This window comes from Cnephaeus nilssonii (genome assembly GCF_951640355.1).
Source record: "Cnephaeus nilssonii genome assembly, chromosome: 16".
In the NCBI taxonomy this organism is placed as follows: Eukaryota; Metazoa; Chordata; class Mammalia; order Chiroptera; family Vespertilionidae; genus Cnephaeus; species Cnephaeus nilssonii.
In genome coordinates, this window is record NC_137087.1 from 29,765,323 (window position 1) to 29,790,141 (window position 24,819).

The 24,819-nt window shown below is 40.5% G+C and overlaps 1 protein-coding gene across 1 annotated transcript in view; it reads right to left on the reverse strand.

The window, feature by feature from the left end:
• UBE2D1 (ubiquitin conjugating enzyme E2 D1) overlaps window positions 1–24,083 on the reverse strand; it is a 36,400-nt gene extending 12,317 nt beyond the window's left edge. The window contains exon 1 of the mRNA XM_079793116.1: window positions 23,834–24,083. Coding sequence (XP_079649242.1) covers window positions 23,834–23,857 — 24 coding nt within the window. The 5' untranslated portion in view covers window positions 23,858–24,083. The remainder of the gene's footprint in view (window positions 1–23,833) is intronic.
• Between the last annotated feature and the right edge of the window lie 736 nt (window positions 24,084–24,819).

The window sequence follows — 24,819 nt, forward strand, 5'->3', positions numbered from 1 at the left end:
TCAAACAGACTGTCAAATTACAGGAGGAAAGTTAGGGAGAGGTGCGGGAGATAAGAGATCAACCAAAGGACTTGCATGCATGCATATAAGCATAACCAATGGACGCAAGACACCGGGGGGTGAGGGCATGTATGGGAGTAGGGTGGGAGGGGGCAATGGGAAGATACGTACACATGTTATACCTTAATAAAAAAAATGGAAAAAAAATAAATAAATAAAATTAAAAATAAATAAATAAAACACACCATTTTAAACTAAAAAAAAAGAATACTGGACTAGAAATTGGAAAATCATTGTCTATACCTGGTAGTTAAAACCATGGGGAAGATGTAAACATTTTCTTGGGAACACATGTAAACCAAATACTGCATTTGGTCAAATCTAACATGCCACCACAAATCACATCCTTATTTTAGGTACCAATAATTAAGGAGGAATGCTGCCAATTAATTTTAAGATAAGATGCATGCTGATTTTACTTAAAATAAAAATGAGGTGCACCTTAGAATCATTCCAACATGGTGATTCTTGCAATGAGTTCAGCATTCTAACAGAGACAAACAAGAAGAGGACGTGGTAGGGAGAGGCTTTCCGGAGAAAGTGATATGAGCTCAGTAACTGAGCCAAGTGCAACGCAGGTCTCCCTCTTCCAAGTCCCCCAGTCCACTTGGGCACTTTCATTTTTGGTTTTGTTGCTGTTGTTTCCACAGCTCTGAGTGCTTCTCTTCCTGACAGGAATCAACTAACAGTTAGCAGCTCCTTTGGTCCAGGTATAGTTAAGCAATAAAGAGGAAGATTTCAGTCTCTGATTTCGCAATCATGGTTAAGAAGCAAGGCTTTGAAGTTCAAGTCCAGGTGTGAGTGACCTTAGGCAAAACATTCCCCTTCCCCCCTCTCCTAATCTCAGTGTTCTTTCGACACTGCTACTTTCACCCGTCGTTTCTATGACCAACAAGTGAAATGACACATGTAAAGTGTATAGCAGTCTCTGGCACACAGGAAGCATTCAAATAAATGTTAAAAAATAATGTAAACTTGATAAGAATCATCCAATTCTCTTGTAGCAGACTATAACTATTTAGTTTAAATGATTGGGGGAGGAGCAGTTCCCAAGTCACAGCCCCATTTTAGAAGGACTGTGCTTTATGTAAGTTTTCTAATTTGGGCTCTTAGGAGATTGCTTCTGAAAATATTCATCATGTGGCGTTTTATAAACATTAGTATATATGGGTAAATGAGATTTCTTTGCCCTTACCTTATTTTTAACTAGAAAACTAGTTCATTAGAAATACAGTCTCTAATTGTGGTTTAAAAACTACTAATGATATATATATATATATATATATATATATATATATATTACACAGATGTGAATAAATCATACATTATAAATAAGTACATACAAATTTATTTTGTTTACTAACAAAAAATAAAACCCAAACCATATTTTAGTTGAATCATGTTCAGATTTCAAATGTGAAACAATTCTTGAAATCCCATTAAAATATTGCAGAAAAATACAGGTTATCTTGTTCTTATATTTCTGTGCCCTGATTCTACCTCTTCTGTAAAGAGAAGTTAGAGCTAAGGACCAGAGAGAAAAATCTAACAGTGGAACTCCTACAAAGGCCAGGTTCTTAAGCTCACTTATAGGAAAGAGGCAGCTGATGGTACATCAAACATTCTTAATAGTCACACTTACCATTACTAATAATGGCGCTAATGCTTTGGTGAGGAACTTACACATCCTAGACTTTTTAGGAGGGTCTCAATTTCTAATATCCTTTCTCTTTGTCAAACCATGCCTGGAAATATGCGTTATACTAGTACTATCTGGAAATATGTAACTAAAACTACAGTGCTTAGGTACAGACAGAATGACCAAAAAAACAAAAAACAAAAGGCACAGTGTGTGTGTGTATGTATATATATATATATATATATATATATATATATATATATATATTACCCACCCTTAAAAATACAGATCTTGAATTTGAAAAAAGAAAAATAAAGAATCCTGAGATGTGCTAGGAAGGTAAAAATATAAAACAAACAAAAACTACAACCAATCAAACAAAACCCTACCTTTCTGGCCCTTAGTCTGCTGAGGAGCCAGAGTATTTTTAGATAAGACATAAGAAATCAAGGACCACGCCCGGCCAGCATGGCTCACTGGTTGAGTGTCCACCTGTGAACCAGGAGGTTACAGTTTGATTCCTGGTCAGGGCATGTGCCCAGATTGTTAGCTGGATCCCCAGTGGGAGGCCTGCAGGAGGCAGCAGATCAATGATTCTCTCTCATCATTGATGTTTCTAGCTCTCTCCCTTCTTCTCTGAAATTAATAAAAATATATATATATTTAAAAAATCAAGGACCACTTATACTCATTAAATTCTCCCTTTTAATATGTTTATTCCAGGTTTTCAGAATCTACCTTATCTGATTTATGTTTTCTCAACTATAAAAATATTTTTATTGATTTCAGAGAGGTAGGGAGAAAGGGAGAGATAGAAACATCAATGATGAGAGAGAATCATTGATTGGCTGCCTCCTGCATGCCCCTTACTGGGGATCGAGCCTGCAACCTGACCGGAAATCGAACTGTGATCTCCTGGTTCATAGGTCAATGTTCAACCACTGAGACACACTGGCTGGGTATAACTAGCATTGTTATTTATCCAATTCTAGCATCACAGATACATATAGAGTATCGAAAACAATTCAGTGATTCTTATGTTATTCCAGAAGGAAATGTTAGGATAGTAACCCCCTCCTCTGCTCCTCTCTCCACTCTCTGTAAGAAATAACACTGAATTATACAAATTGCTCAAGTCCATAGGATCCTTATAAGAGCCAACGATGAACTCCATACTACTCACAGCTAATGGAAGCCCCTTCCAAAGAACAGCTCATGACACTGACACGCACTTCTTGAACACTTCTTCCTATTCCACCACTACCCTGAAATCCAGGACGCACCCCACAGAGAGCCTCCAATAACTGTTTCACTAACCCCTCAGGCCTCTTGTCGAGGCCTTCAAGGCCATGCTTTTATCCCATAATGATTAAAAGTAAAAGGTCTCAAAGACAAAATATTTAAACTGGTTAATTTTTAATTAAGTATCATATTAGTGTGTGTTTGTTATAAAAGCAAAACAGTGTTAGGGAAAAAATGGGAAGAGCAACGTATAAACAGGCAAACACCCACGAGACCACTACCCAGCCAAATCCTTGCCAACCTATTGGAACACTTCCATCCACAGCTCTGGTAGGAAATAAGCATGCCACTCACTGCTGGAGAGAGTGTAAGTTGAGATACAACCTTTTTGGTGGGCAGTATGGTAATAACTGTGAAAGTGAAAAATGCATATGGGTCTCTGACCTGGTAATTTCACCTCATAGTAATCATTGTCCAAATAGCCAAAGATGCATACATAAGAATGTTCAGTGAGGCATTTTGTATACTTATGAAAAACTGAGAATAACCTAAAGGTCCATCGATAAGGAAAGGTTTAATGAGATAGCCATGAAACACTGTGCAGTCATTAAAGAGAATGAGCAAGATCTCTATATATTGACATTAAAGAATGTTGTGTGTATATCATATAGTTTTTTTATTGAAAAATACAAGTTACAGTAAAGTATGCCCATTAAATTCCATAATATATAAACATATTATGAATACATAGGAAATAAATAAAAGAATAGACACCAAATTATTAACAGCAGTTACCTCTGGGAGTGGGTTGTCACTTTTTATTTATGTCTTCTACGTTGTTTCAGTTTTTTACAATAAATGTTTAACATTTAAAAAATGATTTTATTCAGGCCCTTATGCGTTTTAAAAGAGATGAAATGATACTGCTTTTTTTAAAAATCACATATTCTATAAGCATCTTCTCTTTCATTAAAAATTTTTTATAAGGCAAGGAAAGACTAAGGAATTGTTACAGATTAGAGGATACATGTACTAAAGGGACACAACTAAATCTAACTGGTGACCCCAAACTGGATTAGAAATAGGGTAAAAACAACTAATGAAACCTGAAATAGGTCTATAATTTATATCATTGTACAATGTTACTTTCCTCATTTTGATAACTGTACTATGGTTATACAAGTTGCAGGATGCACCCCATATGCAAATATCAAGGGAAATTGGGTGAAGAATATATGTAAACTTTTTGTTATTTTTGCAAAACTAAAATTATCTCAAAATAAAAAATAATATAGCCCTAACCGGTTTGGCTCAATGGATAGAGTGTCAGTCTGCAGACTCAAGGGTCCCAGGTTCGATTCCGGTCAAGGGCATGTACCTTGGTTGTGGGCACATACCCAGTAGGGAGTGTGCAGGAGGCAGCTGATCAATGATTCTCTCTCATCGATGTTTCTAACTCTCTATCCCTCTCTCCCTTTCTCTCTGTAAAAAATCAATAAAATATATTTAAAAAATAATAATGTAAAGCTTTATATATAGTTTAAAACAATTCATTATTTTCTTTCCCCAACTTGCTTCTTTCCCTATCTCTATTAATGGAATATTAATCTCCCACTCACCAGGCTCAAAATCTCAGGATTGTTTTTTTTATTATTTTATTTATTGATTTTTAAGAAAAGGGGAGAAGGAGAGGGAGAGAGACAGAAACACCAATTTGTTGTTCCACTTACTTATGCATTCACTGGTTGATTCTTGTATGTGTCCTGACTGGGGATCGAACCCCCAACTTTGGCATACTGAACGACACTCCAACCAACTGAATTACCCAGCTAGGGCAGCACTGTTTTGACTCTTCTCTTTCTGACTCTTATATAGTCAGATGAAGAGTACCACAATATATTCTACTTCAATATCCATTACATTGCTTACCATAGTAAATTAATTATATTTCAACTATAATTGCTTCCCATTACTCTATGCATTACTTTCATAATAATCTTTTAAAAGCACAACTCTATTTATTTCATTCTTCTACTTAGAAATTTTCAGTGGCTCCTCACTGCATATTAAAGACCAAACTCAATCAACCTAAGTCTTTTCATTATCTTGTCTCAAAGTTACACTTTCAATTGCCCCCCCCCCCCCACACACACACACACAAAACATGCCCAGTAATTTTCCAAAGAACCCTCTTGGGTTTTCTAAAACACTTTCAGGAGGTCTGTGAGATCAAAATTAATTTAATAATAAAACTAAGAGGTTATCTGCCTCTTTCACTCCCAATATCTCATGAGTATACAGTGGCATTTTCCAGTTTAATACATGATATAGTAACACTGAATGCAAAAGCAGATGTGAGAATTCAACTGTCATTATAAGCCTAACAATAATGAGATCTGAATAGGTATAAAACAATGCAACTCTACTTTTTTGTGGTTGTTTTGGAAAATATAGTTATTTTTAAAACGTTATTTAGGTTAATATGTGATAGGTTTATCATTATTTTTAAATTCTATTTATTTAAATTTGTTTTTAGTTTTCATCTATGGCAAAAATTAATGCTATAACCCATACAAACAAAAGCTCTTTGGGGCCCGCAATACTTTTAATATAAGGGGGTCAACAGACTAAAATGTTTGAGAACCTTTTTGTGAAGTCAAAGTTTTAATCTCACACCTATGTTTCTCTCTCTCTCTCTCTCAAAATAAAATAAAAATATTAAAAATAAAAATACATGCTACTGCCACAACTCTTTTTCAATTTACAGAATGTATGAGATTCTGTTAGAAATTTGTTTTGGTTTTTCCAGTTTAGAAGACCTCAGAACTCTAAATAGTCCATCTTTATTGTTTACTTAGGATGCTGCTGACCTACTTTCAGGACACAGCTTTGGGTTGCTTTTCTTAGAGGAGTCAGGGGTTTGTGCTGAGCTGACCCAATCTTCCAACCACGGGCAACCCTTGGTGACAGAGCTGCAGTTGGTGACACAGGGGTGTCTTGTTGTTCCATGCTCAGTTTAACCAGCTGCACTAACCATAGCAGAAGTTAATGAAGCACTTCCAGATCCTTTCTAACAGGGATCAGGATTCTCACTTATACTCTGGTCCCAACTCTACACTCCCATATATTGCAGAGGTTTAATTTAATTGTATCCAATTATGATGCTAATAAACATTCTCACAAATCACTGGTCAGGCACATTTTACTGATGATTAAACTGGGCATGAAATTCAAGGAGAATTGATTTGTGGGGAGTAGGGAGGCATAACTTCCTAAGATGTGATTTAAAAGGTATAGGAAAGAGGCCCTCTGGATTCTTAGAAACTTAAAAGTAATTGTATCTCCAAGAAAATACATGTAAGAGAAGCTATAAACCCTAAGGGTCATCATTTGAATGTGTTCATTACAGTTTAGATACTAAGGCAGTGGTCGGCAAACTGCGGCTCGCAGGCCGCGGTTTGCCGCTCTGTTGACTAATGAGTTTGCTGATCACTGACTTAGACTCTCGATTTCAATAATTACAAGCTGTTGTTGTTCCTTGTGATTAAGCCCCTATCCCAGTGGTTGGCAAACTCATTAGTCAACAGAGCGGCAAACCAAGGCTCGCGAGCTGCATGTGGCTCACGAACCAGTTTGCCGACCACTGCTTTAGGGAATCCAGGAAAGAAAGCTTCCCCTAGGATAGAAACGTGCTGCAGTAAAAAACTAGTATAAATACCTTCACTGACACAAACTACCTTCTAAATAAAAAAATAAACACAAATATGAAACATTAAAAAGTAAAGTTATCAGATCTGGTCAATTCTGAAAAGCTAAACGGGATGCCTAAGAATTCATTTCCTACTCTACCCTCACTACAAAATACCACCCTTAACCCTTTGCACTCGCTTTTTTCTCGATTCCTTTATTCTAATGCTAACCGTGTCGAGTCACACTCGACATCCGAGTGCAAAAGGTTAAATAAAAACAAGCCATATTTGCTAACAGGTAGATTGCTGGAGCACAGTAAAAGTTAATAAATTTTTTTTTTGTATTTGCCAATTATTACAAACTAGAGGCCCGGTGCATGAAATTTGTGCACGAGGGTGGGGGGGGTCCCTCAGCCCGACCTGCACCCTCTCCAATCCGGGAGCCCTCAGAGGATGTCCTACTCTGCGGGAGGTGACTGGGATGATCAGGGGAAGGCGCCACCCCCATCACCCCGCTGCTGCCACTGCTGGTGTTTTCATCAACATGGACTCCAGTCCCTTCACCACAAAAAAGTGACAACTTTCTTTAGGCATTTTCAAGATGTCTCTTTCATAGGATATGACATTTCGTTCTTTCTTTCTTTCTTTTTATCCGCACCTGAGGATATTTTTCCATTGATTTTTAGAGAGCGTGGAAGAGAGAGGGAAAGACAGAGAGAAACATCAATGTGAGAGGGACACGTCAATTGGTTGCCTCCTGCATGAGCCCTGACCTGGGACCCGGCCAGGGAGGAGCCTGCATCCTAGGTACATGCCCTTGACCAGAATTGAACCCGGGCCCTGCGGTCGGCAGGCCGAGGCTCTATCCACTGAGCCAAACTGGCTAGGGCAGGATATGACATTTCTTAGACCCTTCAGCAGCGGACCTTCGTTTTTTCCTCCAGGAGTGAGGTGGAAAAACCCTAGATCACCTTCTTGGATTCTTATTACCCAAGTTACCAAGAACACTGCGAGTGGTGTATGGGGAGCTTAGCCAATAAGCGGTCAGAAAAGGTGTTTCCTCTGCAGCTCACGCGCAGAGGCGGGACTGCCGGTGTGCGTGGCTGGCAGGCCCTGTTCTCTGCGGGCCTGCTCGCCCCCGCAGCTTGCCTCACCGCGCACGCAGTCCCCTCCCGCCCACCTGCACGCGCAGCCTCCTCCTGAGCGGTCGTGATGTTACGGCGTCCCGGCTAATTTGCATATTACCTCTTTATATAGAGAGAGAGCATTCAGGGCTGCTGCATTCTGTCACACAGGCTGTGTGCGCCAATTCCAAGGGGTGCCATTCAAACAGACCTCAATGTGAGTGGGGCCCTCTGGGGCTCTACAAAGCTCCATTACAGAAAACCGCACCAAAAAAGAAGTAGACAACATAACCTTTAACCTTTTGCACTCGGATGTCAAGTGTGACTCAACACGGTTAGCATTAGAATAAAGGAATCGAGAAAAAGGCAAGCGAGTGCAAAGAGTTAAACCCAACCTAGGATAGTATCACTGTTTTGAATGAACACATGTTAGTGTTTGATATCTGAGTTGGGAATAAGCACTTATTTTAACTTGATTTCATCAATGTGTTGAGAATGGCAAACGTGGAATTCAAAAATTAAAAGTGAAGACAATGACATTCTAGTGAAGGAAGAAGGAACATTTTTTCAGTACATGATGTTAGGGCAACTGGGTATCCATATGGGGGGAAAAGTGAACCTTCACCTTCCTCCCCACCTCAAATCATACCAAAAAAAAAAAATCAATTCTAACTAGATTGTAGGTTTAAATATAAAAGATAAAAAAATAACGCTTTTAAAAGAAAACATCAAATATCTTCATAACTCTTGGGAAGGCAGAGATTTCTCAAAGAGGACACAAAGAACACTAATCATGAGAGAGAAAAGCGGAAAATTTGGACTCGATTAAGATTCAGAACATCTGTTCATTAAAAGACACATTTAAAGTGTGAAAAGGCAAGCCACCAAATAGGATGTATCTGACAAAAGCAATTCCTGCAGATCAATTTTTAAAAGGCAGACTTGAATAGGCATTTTACAAAAGTGCCTATCCAAATGGCCAATACACAGGGTTTGGCCAAAGTAGGTTTACAGTTGTTAACATTGAAAATAATACAAGAATAAATTGTTTTTGCATACTCTCAACTGTAAATCTACTTTTGCCCCACCCAGCTTCATTAGCCATCAAGGAAATGCAAATTAAAACCAAAATGTTATGCCACCACATATCCAACAGAATTGTTAAAATGAAGAAGACAGAAGATTTTTGCACGGCAACAAAAACCATCAACAAAATGAAAAGACAACTCATTAAATGGGAGAACATATTTGCCAATGATACATCTGATAAGGGGTTAGTATCCAAAATTTATAAAGAACTTATACAACTCAACACCAAAAAAACATCAATCCAATTAAAAAATGAGCAAAGGATCTGAATAGACACTTCTCCAAAGAGAACATACAGATAGATGGCCAATAGACGTATGAAAAGATGCTCAATGTCACTGATCGTCAGAGAAATGCAAATTAAAACCACAATATCACCGCACACCGTCAGAATAGCTATTATTAATAAATCAAACAAGTGTTGGCGAGGATGTGCAGAAAAGGGAACCCTTGTGCACTGTTGGTGAGACTGCAAATGGTACAGCCACTGTGGAAAACAGTATGGAGTTACCACAAAAAAAATTAGAACTGGAACTGCCCTATGACCCAGTAATTCCACCTCTGGGAATATATCCGAAGAAACAAAAAACACTAGTTCAAAAAAAAGTATGTGCCCCTATGTTCATCGCAGCGTTATTTACAATAGCCAAGATTTGGAAGCAGCCCAAGTACCTATCAGTAGATGAGCAGATGAAAAAAGCTGCAGAACATTTACAGAATGAAATACTACTCAGCCATAAAAAATAAGAAAATCTGACCATCTGTGACAGCATGGATGGACCTGGAGTGAATTATGCTAAGTGAAACAAGCCAGTCAGAGAAAAACAAGTACCATATGATTTCACTTATATGTGGAATCTAATGAACAAACAAAATAGAACAGACTCATAGATACAGAAAACAGACTGACAGCTGTCAAAGGATGGGAGGCTGGGGGACTGGGTGAAAAAGGTGAATGGTTTAAGCAAAAAAAACACACAAAAAACTTACAGACACAGACTACAGTTTGGTGATTGCAAGAAGGGGGTAGAGGTAGGTAGAAGAGGGCAAAGGGGGGATAAATGGTGACTGAAGGAGACTTGACTTTGGGTGGTGAACCCCATACAATATACAGATGATATATTATAGAATTGAACACCTGAAACCTACATAATTCTATTAACCAATGTCACCCCAATAAATTAAATAAAAATTAAAAGAAAAAGACAGAACAAATGTTGGTAAAGATGTAAAGCAACTGGAACTCCCACATACTGCTGGTGGAAGAGGAAAAGTTTGACAGTTAACACTAAATGTGAACAGAGGGATACTCCATGACCCAGAATTCTACAGCCTGGCACATAGTTAAAAGAAATATATAGAAGACATATACTGTAAAAGATGGCTATCAAATAATGCGACTAGTTATAAATCCATATAGGAAAAGGACTTGTTAGAGTAAACACACTGTGTGCATATACATACATGGTGTGTGTATGTGTGTATCTCTGTTTTATTTCTAGTGACTTTTAAAATCTAAAATTGAAATACAGAGTTGATCCAATTTCGTCTTCTTTGAGATAAAGTAAACTTAAAATCAACCAACCTTACACCTAAACATAGATCAAGCGATAATTATCATCAGCCCTAACCGGTTTGGCTCAGTGGATAGAGCGTCGGCCTGCGAACTGAAAGGTCCCAGGTTCGATTTCGGTCAAGGGCATGTACCTTGGTGGCGGGCACAGCCCCAGTAGGAGGTGTGCAGGAGGCGGCTGATCGCTGTTTCTAACTCTCTATCCCTGTCTCTCCCTCTCTGTAATAATTATCACCAAAGTGGAGACAGTACGCCCCAGACAAAAGCAGTCTGTGTCAGTGAAGCAATTTGCTATTCTAACGTGATTCACACTCAAATAAAAGAAAAGAAAAAACTAATTAGGGCATTTAAATTTTAAAATATATATATGATGTAATAATTAAAAATAGATTGTAAGTTATTGTCCCTGAATTAGAACCGGGACCATAAAAGCACTGTCTGTCCACAAAAATGTGTACTTAATGGACTATTCTAGTTCAGATTTCTATAACCAACTAAACACAAAGAAAAGTACTGAAAGGTCTGAAACGGAATTTCAAATTGGCACAGATGGCATGTTTATAACACCCCCCCACAATATGCTGAGTGTTCTCCATAAAACCAACCTAGACACAGTCCCTGCCTCTGGGGACTTAAAATCTAAAAGTAGATGAGGCAGTCTAATTCAAAGAAAGTAAACAAACAAAAGGAAACAAAGAAGGGAATGTCAGAGCAGAGAGGCCTGCATTAATCTCTCAGCTCCCAGAAGGGTGGCAGTCCACTCGGAACAGTGGAGAATGAAAGCTAACAAGTCAGAGCTGCCTTATTTACCATCAGACTTAGTATGACACGATCCAGTAAATATTCTCTAAAAAACTATGCTGACCACACTGAAAATGCTTTGTTGTTCTGTAGCTTCAGCATTCAGAAGGCCTAAATCTCTGCAATAGGTAGACTATATATACCCCACTGGGTGTGCGGAAAGGACGTTAAACAGCCCATGCAGAGAGAATGATTTACAGTCCATAATCTAAATTACTGAATCCAAAGCACACGAAGGCATTATTTCAAAAATCCTGGCTCAACAGGCAATTAATTAATGTGACACAACCATCAAAACTCCTAAAACAAGGCAGTGATTCTTACTGGACTGCATTTTTGATGTGTCTCTAAAGGGACATATGAGCTATATTTGGTTGTCTGTAAATAAACATTTCATGGGCTTACAGCTCAGACTCTGATCTCCTTATCCAGTTGACTAGAGCTATTTAAGTAGAAAGATGTTCAACAATTGCCTGAAATGTCTCCAAACACAGACCCTCTTTAAGCCCTTGAATTAAAGAACATCTTTATTTTAAACCATGTAGATTCTTCCTGGAAGACTTCAAAATGCTGATGACATCCAATTTATTAAGTTATAGGAACCAAACTCACTTTAACAAGCCGGTCCTGGCAGCTTCACTGCCTCTTTGGACCAAATATCTCTGGAAAAGACTGTCTATTAAAAAAAAAAAAAAATGATGATGATGCAGCCACATTCCACACAAAAGAAAGAAGATGAAGGAAGCAATAATGCTATTGACTTTGCACATCAAAGTAATATCTATTGAATCTGAACTAAAAATTAGAGCTCAATTAGAACAATGGTTTGAGGTTAGGATTAGGGACATATCTTCCCAATGCCGAAGACCTGTAGCCACTTTCCCCCTGGTGCTCTCCACGGCAGCCACAGTGACTTTCAATTTCCCCATGTACTATCTTGCCTGTAATTTATTTATTTTTATATTTTTTTATTGATTTCAGAGAGAGAGATAGAAACATCAACGATGAGAGGCTGCCTCTTGCACGCCCCCAAGTGGGGATAAAGCCCACAATACGGGCATGTACCCTTGACCGAAATCGAACCTGGGACCTTTCAGTCCACAGGCCGACGCTCTACCCACTGAGCCAAACCAGCTAGGGTTTGCCTGTAATTTAAAACATGGCTTCCTTTTTAAAGAGAAGATTCTCAATTACCTCTTTTTATATATAATACTAGAGGCCCGGTGCACAACATTTGTGCACTGGGTGGGGGTTCCTCAGCCCGGCCTGCGCCCTCCTTAGCGCTGCTGCAGAGGTGGGAGAGGCTCCCACCACCACCGCTGCGCTCGCCAGCCGTGAGCCCGGCTTCTGGCTGAGTGGCGCTCCCCCTGGGGGAGTGTACTGACCACCAGGGGGCATCTCCTGCATTGAGCATCTTCCCCCTGGTGGTCAGTGAGTGTCATAGCGACCGGTCATTCCACCGTTCGGTTGATTTGCATATTAGCCTTTTATTATATAGGATTTCCATCACAGAAATTACATAAAAATGTACCTTACACAAATCCAGGATATTTCAAGAAAAACTGTTTTGAGTCTACTTTATTAAGTATTATAGTAAAAATGCACTTGATCCAGTAACCCAAACTCTAAACCTTGGACTCACCATCTGATTCCTTCTTCCCGCCAGGTCCCACCTTGCCTTCCCTCCTCCTCACATTAATCAGTAGCCAGGTGTTCAGATTCTCCTTCCATCCAGATCCCTCACACTGAAAGGGTCTCAGGAGTAAGCCCATCACATAGAAAAATCAAGGTCCACTATGAACCTGGAGGTCATGGTTCAATTCCCAGTCAGGGCACAGGCCTGGGTTGCAGGATGGATCCCCGATGTGGGGCATGCAGGAGGCAGCCAATCAGATTCTCTGTCATCATTGATGTTTCTCTCTCTGCCTCTCCCTTCCTCTCTGAAATCGGTAAAAATATATTTAAAAAAAATAAAGTTTAAAAAAAATCGAGGTCCAAAGGGCAGAAGAGTCTGAGAAGAGGAGACACATTTCAGGCTAAGACAAGACAAAGGTTCAAACCAGAGAGACACTATTACAGTGTCTGGGACAGACTGGGTAGTAGGAGAAAGAGTCTGAAGAGACTGCCCAGACTACTGAGCCTAGAGACTTGACCTAAAGTCAAGGATTGGGTGGGTCAGGCCAATTCAAAAAGGCTATGTGGAACAAATACACTATTATTTTTCTCACATACCCCTCTTTCCAAATATCCTCTGCCACCATCCTACTCACACCCTCTTTAAATCTCACTTGAGCAAATACAATGACACTTCACTGACCCTTTGTCCTCTTATATCTCTACCAACAACACACTGCGGTCAAAATCATCTTCGTAAAGTACCATGTCAAAACTTTCAATGTTTTTCTTTTTAAAAAAAATTATACACACACACACACACACGCATATGTGTATGTATGTGTATATATATATACATACACACACACACACACACAGATATCCTCCTATCCTATATAATAAAAGGCTAATATGCAAATTGTCTCCATGGGCAGGAGTTTGACCGGGAGTTAGACATGTGCTGACCCCTAGGGGGTGGCGTGGAACATGACAGGCGCCGGCGATGCGGTGCTGGCAGCGGGCGTCAGTGGAGGTGTTCATGTCCCATCTTAAACATCATTTCCTTAAGTTGGTTTTCCTTGACCCCCTTCAAAGGGTCCCTGCTATATTACCAGAAGTACTACGCTATACTTCCCTTTTCATGGCATTTATCAAATTTATAACCACAAATAGCAAGAATGCATACCTACACTGTGATTAAGAATGTTACTTCCTTATTCAAAAACCTTCTGCTGGCTTCCCCAAACTTTTGCATTAAGTTCACATTTCTCAGCATGGATCTTTCAAGGCCTTCCACGGTATAAACTTTTATGGTCTACTATTCCCAAAAGCAGAATTATCTGTTTCTTCCCAAATAAACCACATACTCTCTAGTGCCTTCATTTCTGTAGCTTTTTCTATGAACCTGGCTGTCCTGTCTTTAAAATTGATACCCTTCTTCCAAACCCACATCCAATTCCATCTTCTCCATAGAATTTTTCCTTATTTTCCCCAAATAACTTTGTCTCTCCCACCTTTGACTTCCTTCCTGCTCAAATATGTTGTATTTTCCTTATGGCACTTTCCTAAAGCTACATAGTTGTTATGGTACTCTTCTTACCCTTTTTTCTATCTCTTAGGTCAGTGGTTGGCAAACCACGGCTCGCGAGCCGCATGTGGCGTGAGCCGCGGTTTGCCGCTCTGTTGACTAACGAGTTTGCTGACCACTGGACTAGACTAAATGTTACCGTGTAGTTGGAAGCTGTGAGGATTAGGCAATTGTGGCTGGCATATTGTGTGCAAAGAGGTAAAGGGTAGTATATGACAGTGGTCGGCAAACTCATTAGTCAACAGAGCCGCGGTTTGCCGACCACTGTCTTAGATAATGCTGGTTATGTTATACCTTACTTTTCTATATATCTCATTTCATTTTGTATATGCCTTATATACAAAAAGTGCTCCATAAATGCATTAACTTGTATGGCAGTTGTCTAAATATATGTATAAAACAATCTTTCAAGTACGAAAGACACCTGTGAAACAGATGGAAGCTAAATGGAATTAGAAAAGGATCTAACCAGTACAAAAACAGAAATATACCTTATTTGCATCACAAACCATTGCTCTTTAATCAGAGAGTAATACATCGTTACGGACTCATTAATCTTATACATTAAGACGCCAACATTTATTTCAATTCTGACATTTCAAAGTAAATAGAATTTTAACTCAAGTTTCCTACAGCAGCAGACACAGTGCCACTGCTCAATATTTGTTTTGTGATCATTTTTGCTGTTTGCTGAGCAAAAACAAATAGCAAATAACATTATCTAGGTGTGTCTAAAATGATAACCCATACAAATTATCTAGTTCATTAAATTTCTAGATCAAGAAAATAAAGACAATGAGTTTCTTGACCAAGGTCACAAAGCTGAAGCTAGGACAAAGGCCGGGGACCCTCTGACTGGCACTGCAGCCCTGCTCCCACCCAAAACAATAGTCACCTGAAGGCCATAAAAACTAGAGCACATTGCCCTCGCCGGCTTGGCTCAGTGGATAGAGCGTCGACCTGCAGACTGAAGGGTCCCGGGTTCGATTCCGGTCAGAGGCACATGCCCGGGCTGTGGGCTCGATCCCCAGTAGGGGGTGTGCAGGAGGCAGCCGATCAGTGATTTTCATCACTGATATTTAAAAAAAAAAAAAAAAAAAAGTAAAAACTAGAGCACATTATTCTCAATCAACATTAGAGACAACAGTGCACCAGTACTGAATTACGGTCATTTGCACATTTTCAGCCACGCTCAAGAGAAACAAAAATGTGAGGAGTGAAGGAATGAAAAGAAATTCTTTTTATCTTTCCCAGGAGCCTTATAACCTTTGAAAGGGTTAGAAATGAACACTACTTCCTAAGTTTCTGAGGAGAGTGTTTGTGTTCAAAGACCTCTGAGAGGCAAGAAAAACATGATAGGAAATTACATGAAACTTTTCAAAATACGTAATAGAATTTTGACACATAATAGAACATGCAACATACAGCGTTTTGAATGAAACATTATCAAAAGTTACTATTTACTTCATAGTAACCAAGAAAGGTGGTGCTTCAGAGAAAAAAGAGAAAAGAAAATGAAAGGAAAAAAAGCTAGCAGGCTATTTCTTAAAACCTACTTAAAACACAAACATACCTGGCAATATTTAGCAAATATTTGATATTAAGTATCACTTCTTATAGCTCTAGCACTAATAACTGGCATATAATGGTCATTTATAAGCATAATAAATTAATTAATCTCTGTTAGTATCACCCAGTACTATTCTTGAATACTATAGTTTTATATCAGTGACTGTAAACTACTGCTACATGTAGTAGAAAGGAATTGGCATTGACAGTTTGTATCGAACAAAAATGTTTCTAAGGCTAGAACATTTTACATTAAGTGGATGTATCTATGTAAGTATATAAGTGTAAGTGTATAAAATATGTTCATTTGCTCTCTCTATATACATATATGTATAAATATATCGAATGTGTTTTGACAATATTGATTTTAAATAAGGAACTTATGTATGGAACAGTGATTTTCAAACTTTCCTTGTAGCAATTCATAATAAGAAAAACATACATCACGACCTAGTACACCTACCACATACACAAACACAGGGACTTACATACAAAACTAAAACAAAAGTTTCATGAAATAACACCACCCTTAGTACACCCAAAGCACTACTATTTCCCATTCCATTTTTTCAAATGCTATTTGTGATCCACTAAACTGACTTTGTCACCCTGTTCTGGAAGCTCATAAGAGTGCAAAAAAGACACTGGGAAGGTGTAAACCTTAGTATGGCCTTCATTCCTCAGGAATACCCTAGGCCCTATAGTCAACAACCAGAAACTGGCAAGATGAAGTTAGAAATGATTTCATATTGCTCATTCAAAAGCTCTGTTGAGCACCTGAAGGGCACACTATTATTAAGTAAAAAATACAGACCAGATTCTGGGCCATAAAACAAGTCTCAAACATTTAAAAGGAGTAAAATGATAACAGATCTTCTCTGGTAACAGGAGAATTAAATTAGAAATCAATAACAGAAACCTATCTGTAAAATCCCACATACTTGGAAAATAAATAATATGCTTCTAAATAACCCAAGGGCTGAACAAGAAGTCAAAAGGGAAATAGAAAGTATTTTTAACTAAATAAAAATGAAAATACAACACATTCAAATTTGAGAGAAGCAAAATCACAGGCAGAGTGCGCCTGGTTTAGAGGAGAATGAGCCCAGCCACCAGGTCTGCTTGGTTCCTTCTAGCACAACCCGAACTGTTCACATAAGGAGGGTGGCCACGTGGAGTGAAAACTATTGATTATTATTACTGAAGGTTAAGATGAAAAAAACAGCCCTCTGGCTCAGCGGATAGAGCATCGGCCTGCGGACCAAAGGGTCCTGGGTTCAATTCCCGATCAAGGGCTCATACCCTGGTTGCAGGCTCCTCCAGGCTAGGGCTCTGGTCAAGGCTCGTGCAGGAGGCAACCAGTCGATGTGTTTCTCTCACATCGATGTTTCTTGCTGTCTTCCCCTCTCTCTTACACTCTCCCTAAAAATCAATGGAAAAATATCCTCGGGTGAGGATTAACCAAAAAAAAAAAAAAAGATGAAAAAACCAGTCCCCCACCTCACCCCTGCTGGAAAGGGTTTCCTAACTCTGAATGGAGACTAGGACTCCAATAAGCAATCCGGTGTCACTGAAGGAGGACAGAGCCACACAAACAGGATAATCTGACTAGAGAGCATTGGGGGAAACATCCGGAAAGAGGCAAGACCGGAAGCTACAGTGCGTGGTGAGCTGATGGGCAGCACTGCTCTGCAGGCTTCAGGATGGTGGCCTCCCCACCATACTAAGGACAACTCCTGGAACACAGTGCCTCTTACTTCTGTCTACTTGAAGCTTGTAATTGAGAATTCATAGGGTCACCCCAGAACCAAATTAAACGCAGGAAAACCTCAGCTTCTCAGAGGCCAGCTAGACTAACACAGGCCAGAAAGAGAACCTGTTTTGCCCTCAGGCAGATGTTCTGAGGTGGCCAGAGGACACCCACCCCCCCAACCCCCAACCTTGCAAATCTGGGTTCTATTATATATCCTAGTACTTTTATTCCAGCATCACAGGGGTAAAAGAAAGGACAGTATCCTCAATACCTGTTTTTAATTAAATAAAATATCAGTTCATCCACTGTTTAAAAAGGGGCTGGGGTATAAGAGGGTGTAGACAACCATTAACTCAGTTTGATGGAAAGTACTAGGCTTACCATGTTGATCAGTTTGGCATTCATTAAATATGTTTTCTCTGTGTTTTATTCAGGGAACTAAAGTGAGTAAGGATGCTACTCTGCTCTTCTGGAGGCAATCCCACATCCTGTTAGATTTGGTTTTTCTAATATGTGCTTGGCTTCATAAAACAACCTTATTTAGATCTATGCTATTTATTTCCACAGAGAAGGAACCTCAGAACTTCTTAACTATTAATAGGCTATCTCATCCTTTTACACCTTTTTTATGTTAAAGAAAAATACATGGTACAGGGGAAGGGGGATGAAAGACTGAGTTTAATTGCAAAGATTTAAATGCAGAAAAAGTCACATGGTGGCTTTTTAGAAAAAGAACACCCCCCCCCCCTTTTTTTTAATCTACCAAGAAACATAAATACTATGTTACTCCTTTAAAAAATATTTTTTGGAAGTTATATCCTTCTTTATTGAAAGACCCCAGAGTCTTAGATTTAGATTTAACCTTGTAACCTGAAAGTCTTTCTAACATACATGTACAATCTAAACAGTTGACTACTACTCAAAGCCACCATAGGAACTAAACAGCTATATAAATTCATAAACAGTTTCCTCAAATGAAAACCCCACAGAAAATGATGCTTTTGACAGAATACCTCTTCTAAATCCTTTTGGAGGAGAAAAATTTTACGTGATGGAACAAAGTGAACAAAGTTATATTATTTATTCACCATGTGAAAAGAGCCAGTGTACATTACTTCAGAACAGAGATTTACAATGTATAATCAACATACTGAGTGATGAGCCAGTGAGAATGATTAAATATGCCAAGGTCTTAATTATAATACCACTTTACATCTGAATAGAAGAGTTTGCAAAGCCCTTACTTACATCCATAAACTCATTTGACTCTGTATGTCCTTCAATTTAAGTACAATAGATATAAGTCCATCTGAGTAAGAGAAGTTATGTACTGAAATGTTTACGAGCATGGAATATAGAACCAATTGCCTGGTTTGGAATCCTAACATTGCTGTGATTCTGAGTACATTACTCAACATCTCAGTTTCGTCATCTATAAAATGGGGGTAATAATCATTTCTACCTCTTGGACCCACTAAGGATTAAACCAATTAATATATGTCAAGCACTTGAAACAGTGTCTAGCACAGAGTAACCATTATGTATTATACAGTGTAATTGTACTTATCAGCAGCATCATTGTGTGAACAAGGAAACAAGCCAGTAAAGTCACAGAGCCAGGAATAGAAACCAGATCTTCTTCTCCTATTTGAAGCTCCATCCAGAGAGAGCTGGGTTTGCTGTTGTTTTTACGTATCCTAAGGTTTTTCTACACTGATATTAACAGTTTAATGTGGAATTATACAAATCAAAACCATTCAGCAGCTCAAAATATTTATAAAGTTGTATTATAATCTATGTTTATGCATATTTTAAGTTAATTATTTTAAAAAACAAATATTTCATTTTGGGGACAGAACTGTACATTAAGGAACAGTTATGTGTTGCTCTATTTGCAGAACAAAACTTTTGCTTCACTTTTCAAAAGATAGGCCAAAAAGGCAATAGTCTATCATATCATATCATGGCCATTAATTCAACTTCCTTAGCAAATAAAAAATAATCTAGAAGGAAATACAATTAACCCTTGAACAATGCAAGGGTTAGGAGCACCAAACCCTGGGCATCTGAAAATCAGATGCACACATGAGTTCTGACTTTCCCAAAACTTAGGTTGTCCCTCAGTACCCGCAGGGGATTGATTCCGGAACCCCCCCACAATAACAAAATCCATTGATGCTCAAGTCCCCTATATAAAATGGCATACAGTCGGCCATGCACATCCACGAACCCCTAACCTTGGATCAAAAACATTACAGTATTTATTGAGGGGGAAAAAATCCTGCATATAAGTGGACCTGCACAGTTCAAGCACATGTTGTTCAAGGGTCAATTATATGCTAGGACGATGATAATGTCTGTACTATGATTTCCTTTTTTTTTCTCTTTCCCTTCTGGTTTTCAAAACATTAAGTATTGTGATGTAAATGATTTTTTAAATGATTTCCAAAAGAGTTTATCAAGATTTTAAAGTAGCATTTATAGAACAAACACTTAGAAATTGATTCTAGAAAATTATAGATGGCCAGCTGAAACTGCCTCTTTTTTCAGACATGTTTTAGGTATCTTTCCTCAGACTCTGTTTAATCTTTTTCCCTTTAGGGATTTAGGTGACTGTGATAACATCTTCCACTGAATCTAAAAATAGGGCATGGGTGTGTAAATTTATAAGCTGACATGCAAAACTGGCACTAGATGTCCAAATTAGAGCATTAAATCATTTAGCATATACTCTAGTATAAAAATGTACTTTAAGCATTGATACCCACATGCTTTGTAGATACTGTATATGCAATTTTAACTCAAGCATATTTAATATTTGCTTGTGAAGAGCTATGAAGTCATAAACATTTTAACATTCTCAAATATGTCAAATCACTCCTTAAGAGATTAACTTGGACAAAGTACTCCTCCACTCCAGGCCTTTGAATAATGTGGGTAGACTAGCACATCACTGGTTCTCAACGTTCTTTCACCCCAACCCATCTGAGGGATGCAATCTCTCCATTTACTGCAGTGAGGACAGCCTGGAAATGTCTCACAAGTGATCATGATACACCACCCTAGAAGCTGTGCCCCTTGCCCTGCCCTGTCCTCCACTCCACTCCCTTCCGCTCTACCCACCCCTGCAGAGTTCTCTGAGGTTGTACACAGCTCCAATGTCTGCCACTTTATGTACAGAAAAATCATGCCATGAAGGGAGCACCCATACGATTGTCAGCTGATTTCTCAACAGAAACTATACAGGCCAGACAGGAGTGGCAAGAAATATTCAAAGTGATGAATAGCAAGAACCTACAACCAAGATTAATCTACCCAGCAAAGCTATCATTCAGAATTGAAGGTCAGATAAAGAGCTTCACAGATAAGAAAAAGCTAAAGAAATTCATCAACACCAAACCAGTATTATATGAAATGCTGAAAGGTATTCTTTAAGAAGAGGAAGAAGAAGAAAAATGTAAAGATAAAAATTATGAACAACAAATACATATCTATCAACAAGTGAATCTAAAAATCAAGTGAATTAAAAAATCTGATGAACAGAATAAACTGGTGAATATAATAGAATCAGGGGCATAGAAAGGGAGTGGACTGACAATTCTCAGGGGGAAAGGGGTGTGGGGGGGTGTGTGAGAAGAGACTGGACAAAAATCGTACACCTATGGATGAGGACAGTGGTGGGGAGGTAAGGGCAGAGAGTGGGGTGGGAACCGGGTGGAGGGGAGCTATGGGGGGGAAAAAAGAGGAACAATTGTAATAATCTGAACAATAAAGATTTATTAAATTAAAAAAAAAAAGAAAGAAAAATCACACCATGACCTGGAATGTATCTGAAGGTGTTACTTTAAAACGCTTATAAAGAAGCGCTAAAAGTTAACATGCATCTTCTTTTGTGGGAACACGCAAGGTTCAAACAAGGATCTATATGCTGATGATATCAAGGAGGGCTTCGTAACAGTACAAATGGCCAACAACACACCTGCCCTGGAGTTGGCTTCGAATCAAGGAGGGGGGTAAAGGAAGAGGGAAAGTAGGGAATCAAACAAAATAATACCCCCTACAATGTGAGGACATGGTTGGAACATGTGATTAAAGGAAAGGCGATTTGTGCAAGTCAAATTTTCTGATAACAGAAAAGGAATGCCAAAATACAACACATAGAGATGTGATGTTATATGATCCCCAATTTCTTCTTCCAGATATCAATTTTTGCAGGACTGACATCAATTCTAAGTGATTTTTTTTTTATCAGTCACTAGTAATAACCAATAGCTATAAAAATATGGTTTGGGCATATGCTATATTCTAAATACAAGTCAAATACACTGGCTCAGCATGATTAACAATTAGCCTGTATGGTATTTACAAAGTGTCCTTTTTCTTTGAAGGTCTTCTTACTGTGGACAAAATCCATACTATTTAAAAGCTATTATATGTGCAAAGTCTTTAGGAAAAATTCTCATATGTAGGAAAAAAAGGAAATGGAATTTTACAACTTTTTTGGGGAAAATGTGTGTTGTTTCAGTGTCAGCCGATATGACGTCATCATTAATAAGTATAGAAGGCACGGCAAAGATTCCGGCTGGGGCTTCGAAATTACGATTAATTATATGGGGGGAAAATGTGTAACTGCATCATCTACAAACCAGAAAACACATTAATCAATAAATGCTGACTGTTAGCTATGTTTTATGGTAAGAGGACCTTTAAATGGCACAAAAAAAATAACACTGATCCACAGGTTTGAACAACAACAAAAATTGACTAGGTCTGAACGTTGCTGTCCTCTGCACTAGAAGATGCCACCAGTGGTGACTGAAAATAGAATGTGCCCACCTCTGTTCACTGCTCTATTGATTCGTGCCTGAAAAAGTTGATAAAATTTTTCAGTGGGCATCACTTGCTTCTGAAACCACTTACAAAGCATGCTGTCCATTGTTGGCTTAACTCGCGGAACGCAATTTTAAAAAAAACAACAACACAATTCTCAACGTTCTCCACAGGAACAGGAACTATGAACTGTAAAACCTAAAGCTTGTGTTAGGGAACAGGCCAATAACTCAACAAGAAATAAAACTGAAGAGAACGAAAATGCCCCGACCCCAATTTCGTTAAGATGTTCACAGTGGAAACGGTAGCAATAAATATTGTGCGAGAGAGGACAATCCCAGAGCTGGAATGGATAAATATTACTTGAATGAATATAGACATTTCTTCCTCATTCTGTACCCATGTGTCAAAGCATCAAACACTTTAATGTGTGCCCCGTTTCTGTTGTGTCTTGAACTTTATATATAAGTTTTATCATGATGGGGGGGGTAAAAAACCTGTTTGGCTTGCCTCGCCATGAATCACAGCCAGGAGGTCATCTTGTGTACCAGCAACTATGTTTTCACTACAGCTATGTGACCTAAAGTGGCAGCAGGAGAGGCACCAAAATAGAAGGAGCAGGAGGCTTCTCCTGGCTTCTCGGCCCCAAATGGGCTTTTCCAGCCCATTCTGGTTTCTGAGCAAGAGCCAACCGCAAACGGAGAGAGAGAACAAACCCAGCGGCTCCGCGGGAACAGGCTGCAGGCCCAGCGCGCACCTCCCCTGCCCTCCCCGGGAGCCCGGGGCAGCGGGAGCAGAAGGAGAACCGGCTGAAGAAACAGCGAGGAGGCTCGGTGTGACAGGGGCCGAAACCAGCCCCGTGTGGGGCAAAAAATCCAGCGGTGGCCGTGAAGCACGGATTTCGGGGAGATCTGGAGACGAGGGAGGATCTGCCTCCCCCCGGGGGCTGAGCGCGCAGGTCCGGCGCCAGCACAGCGGGTCCCCTGCCTCCTGGCACCTCCAGCACCCGGGACCTGCTCCAGCCGCCGGGACCGGGACCGGGACCGGGACCTGCCCCTGCCCCTGCCCCTGCCCCTGCCCCTGCTCCCGCCTCACCTGTCCGGCGCCCGCTGGCCCGGCCCGCGTCTCCCGCCGCGGGTACCGCCCCTGCCCCCGCTCCCATCCCGCGCCCGCCCGGTGCGTCGCTGGAGACCACCGCCCGCGTCCGGGAGGGAAGGGGCCGCAGCCCGCTCCGCTGCCCCGGGCCTGTGCCCGGCACTCACTTTCTGAATCCGCTTCAGCGCCATGGGTCAGGGAGGACGGCGGGGACACCGGCCGGCGGGGGGCGGCTGCGGGACTCGGGGGGCGTAGGTCGTCGCGGGCGCGGCTCGCTGGCTCCTCGGCTGGCTCGGCGCGGTGGGTGCCCGGCTCGCCGCTCGCTGGCTCGCTCCGGGCGCCGGTGCCAGTTCCGTGTGCGCCCGAGCGCGAGTGTGCGCGAGTGTGCGGGCGGGGACACCGGCGAGACTCTTTTGTTTCCGCTTTTGCTTCTGGGAAGGAGCCTCGGCCCGCCCCGCCCCGCCCCGCCTGGCACACTGGGAAGTGTAGTTCCAGCCCGGTCCCCGCGGTCAGCCCCGGGCGGGGGCCGGTGACTCACTGCTGACCTCAGCCCCGCAGCCCGGCCGACCGCCGCCGGGGGCCCGAGTTGGTCTCTGCAGGCCCATCTGGATCCAGATGCCGAACGCGGCGTACCCAATCTGTGAAATGGGGGCAATAAATGAGCTCATAAAGCGCTCGCAGGAATGTGTGATGGGCTACAGCTGGTCTTGTTATTTTTACAGACTCCATTCCCTTCTCAAATATACGCGTTTCTCATCCTCCACACAGGCACAGATTCATCCCTACTCAGCTCCTACTGCAAAAGGCGAGCCTCCTCTATCCAATGCTAACCTCGCATGTCTGCCCCTCCTTGGAACTCCGAATTTTGAGCCTCAGCCTTCACCATTGGCTCCTTCCCTGGCGTTGACAATCCGTGTTTAAGGCAGTCTACTCACGCTCCTCAGTCCTTCAAGCCCATGAACTGTGTGTGCTCATTGAAACTTGGCATCTGCTTTCGGCACAAGCAGAATCGGCTTTCACCAATGTCACGCTTGGGCTTTTCTAATTACCAAACCCAATCCGCTCCGTATCCTCCGTGAGGTTTTAGAACCATTTGATTGTGGCCCACCTGTGCTTTCCATGAACCCTCGCCGCCTCTGGCTCCCATGGCCCC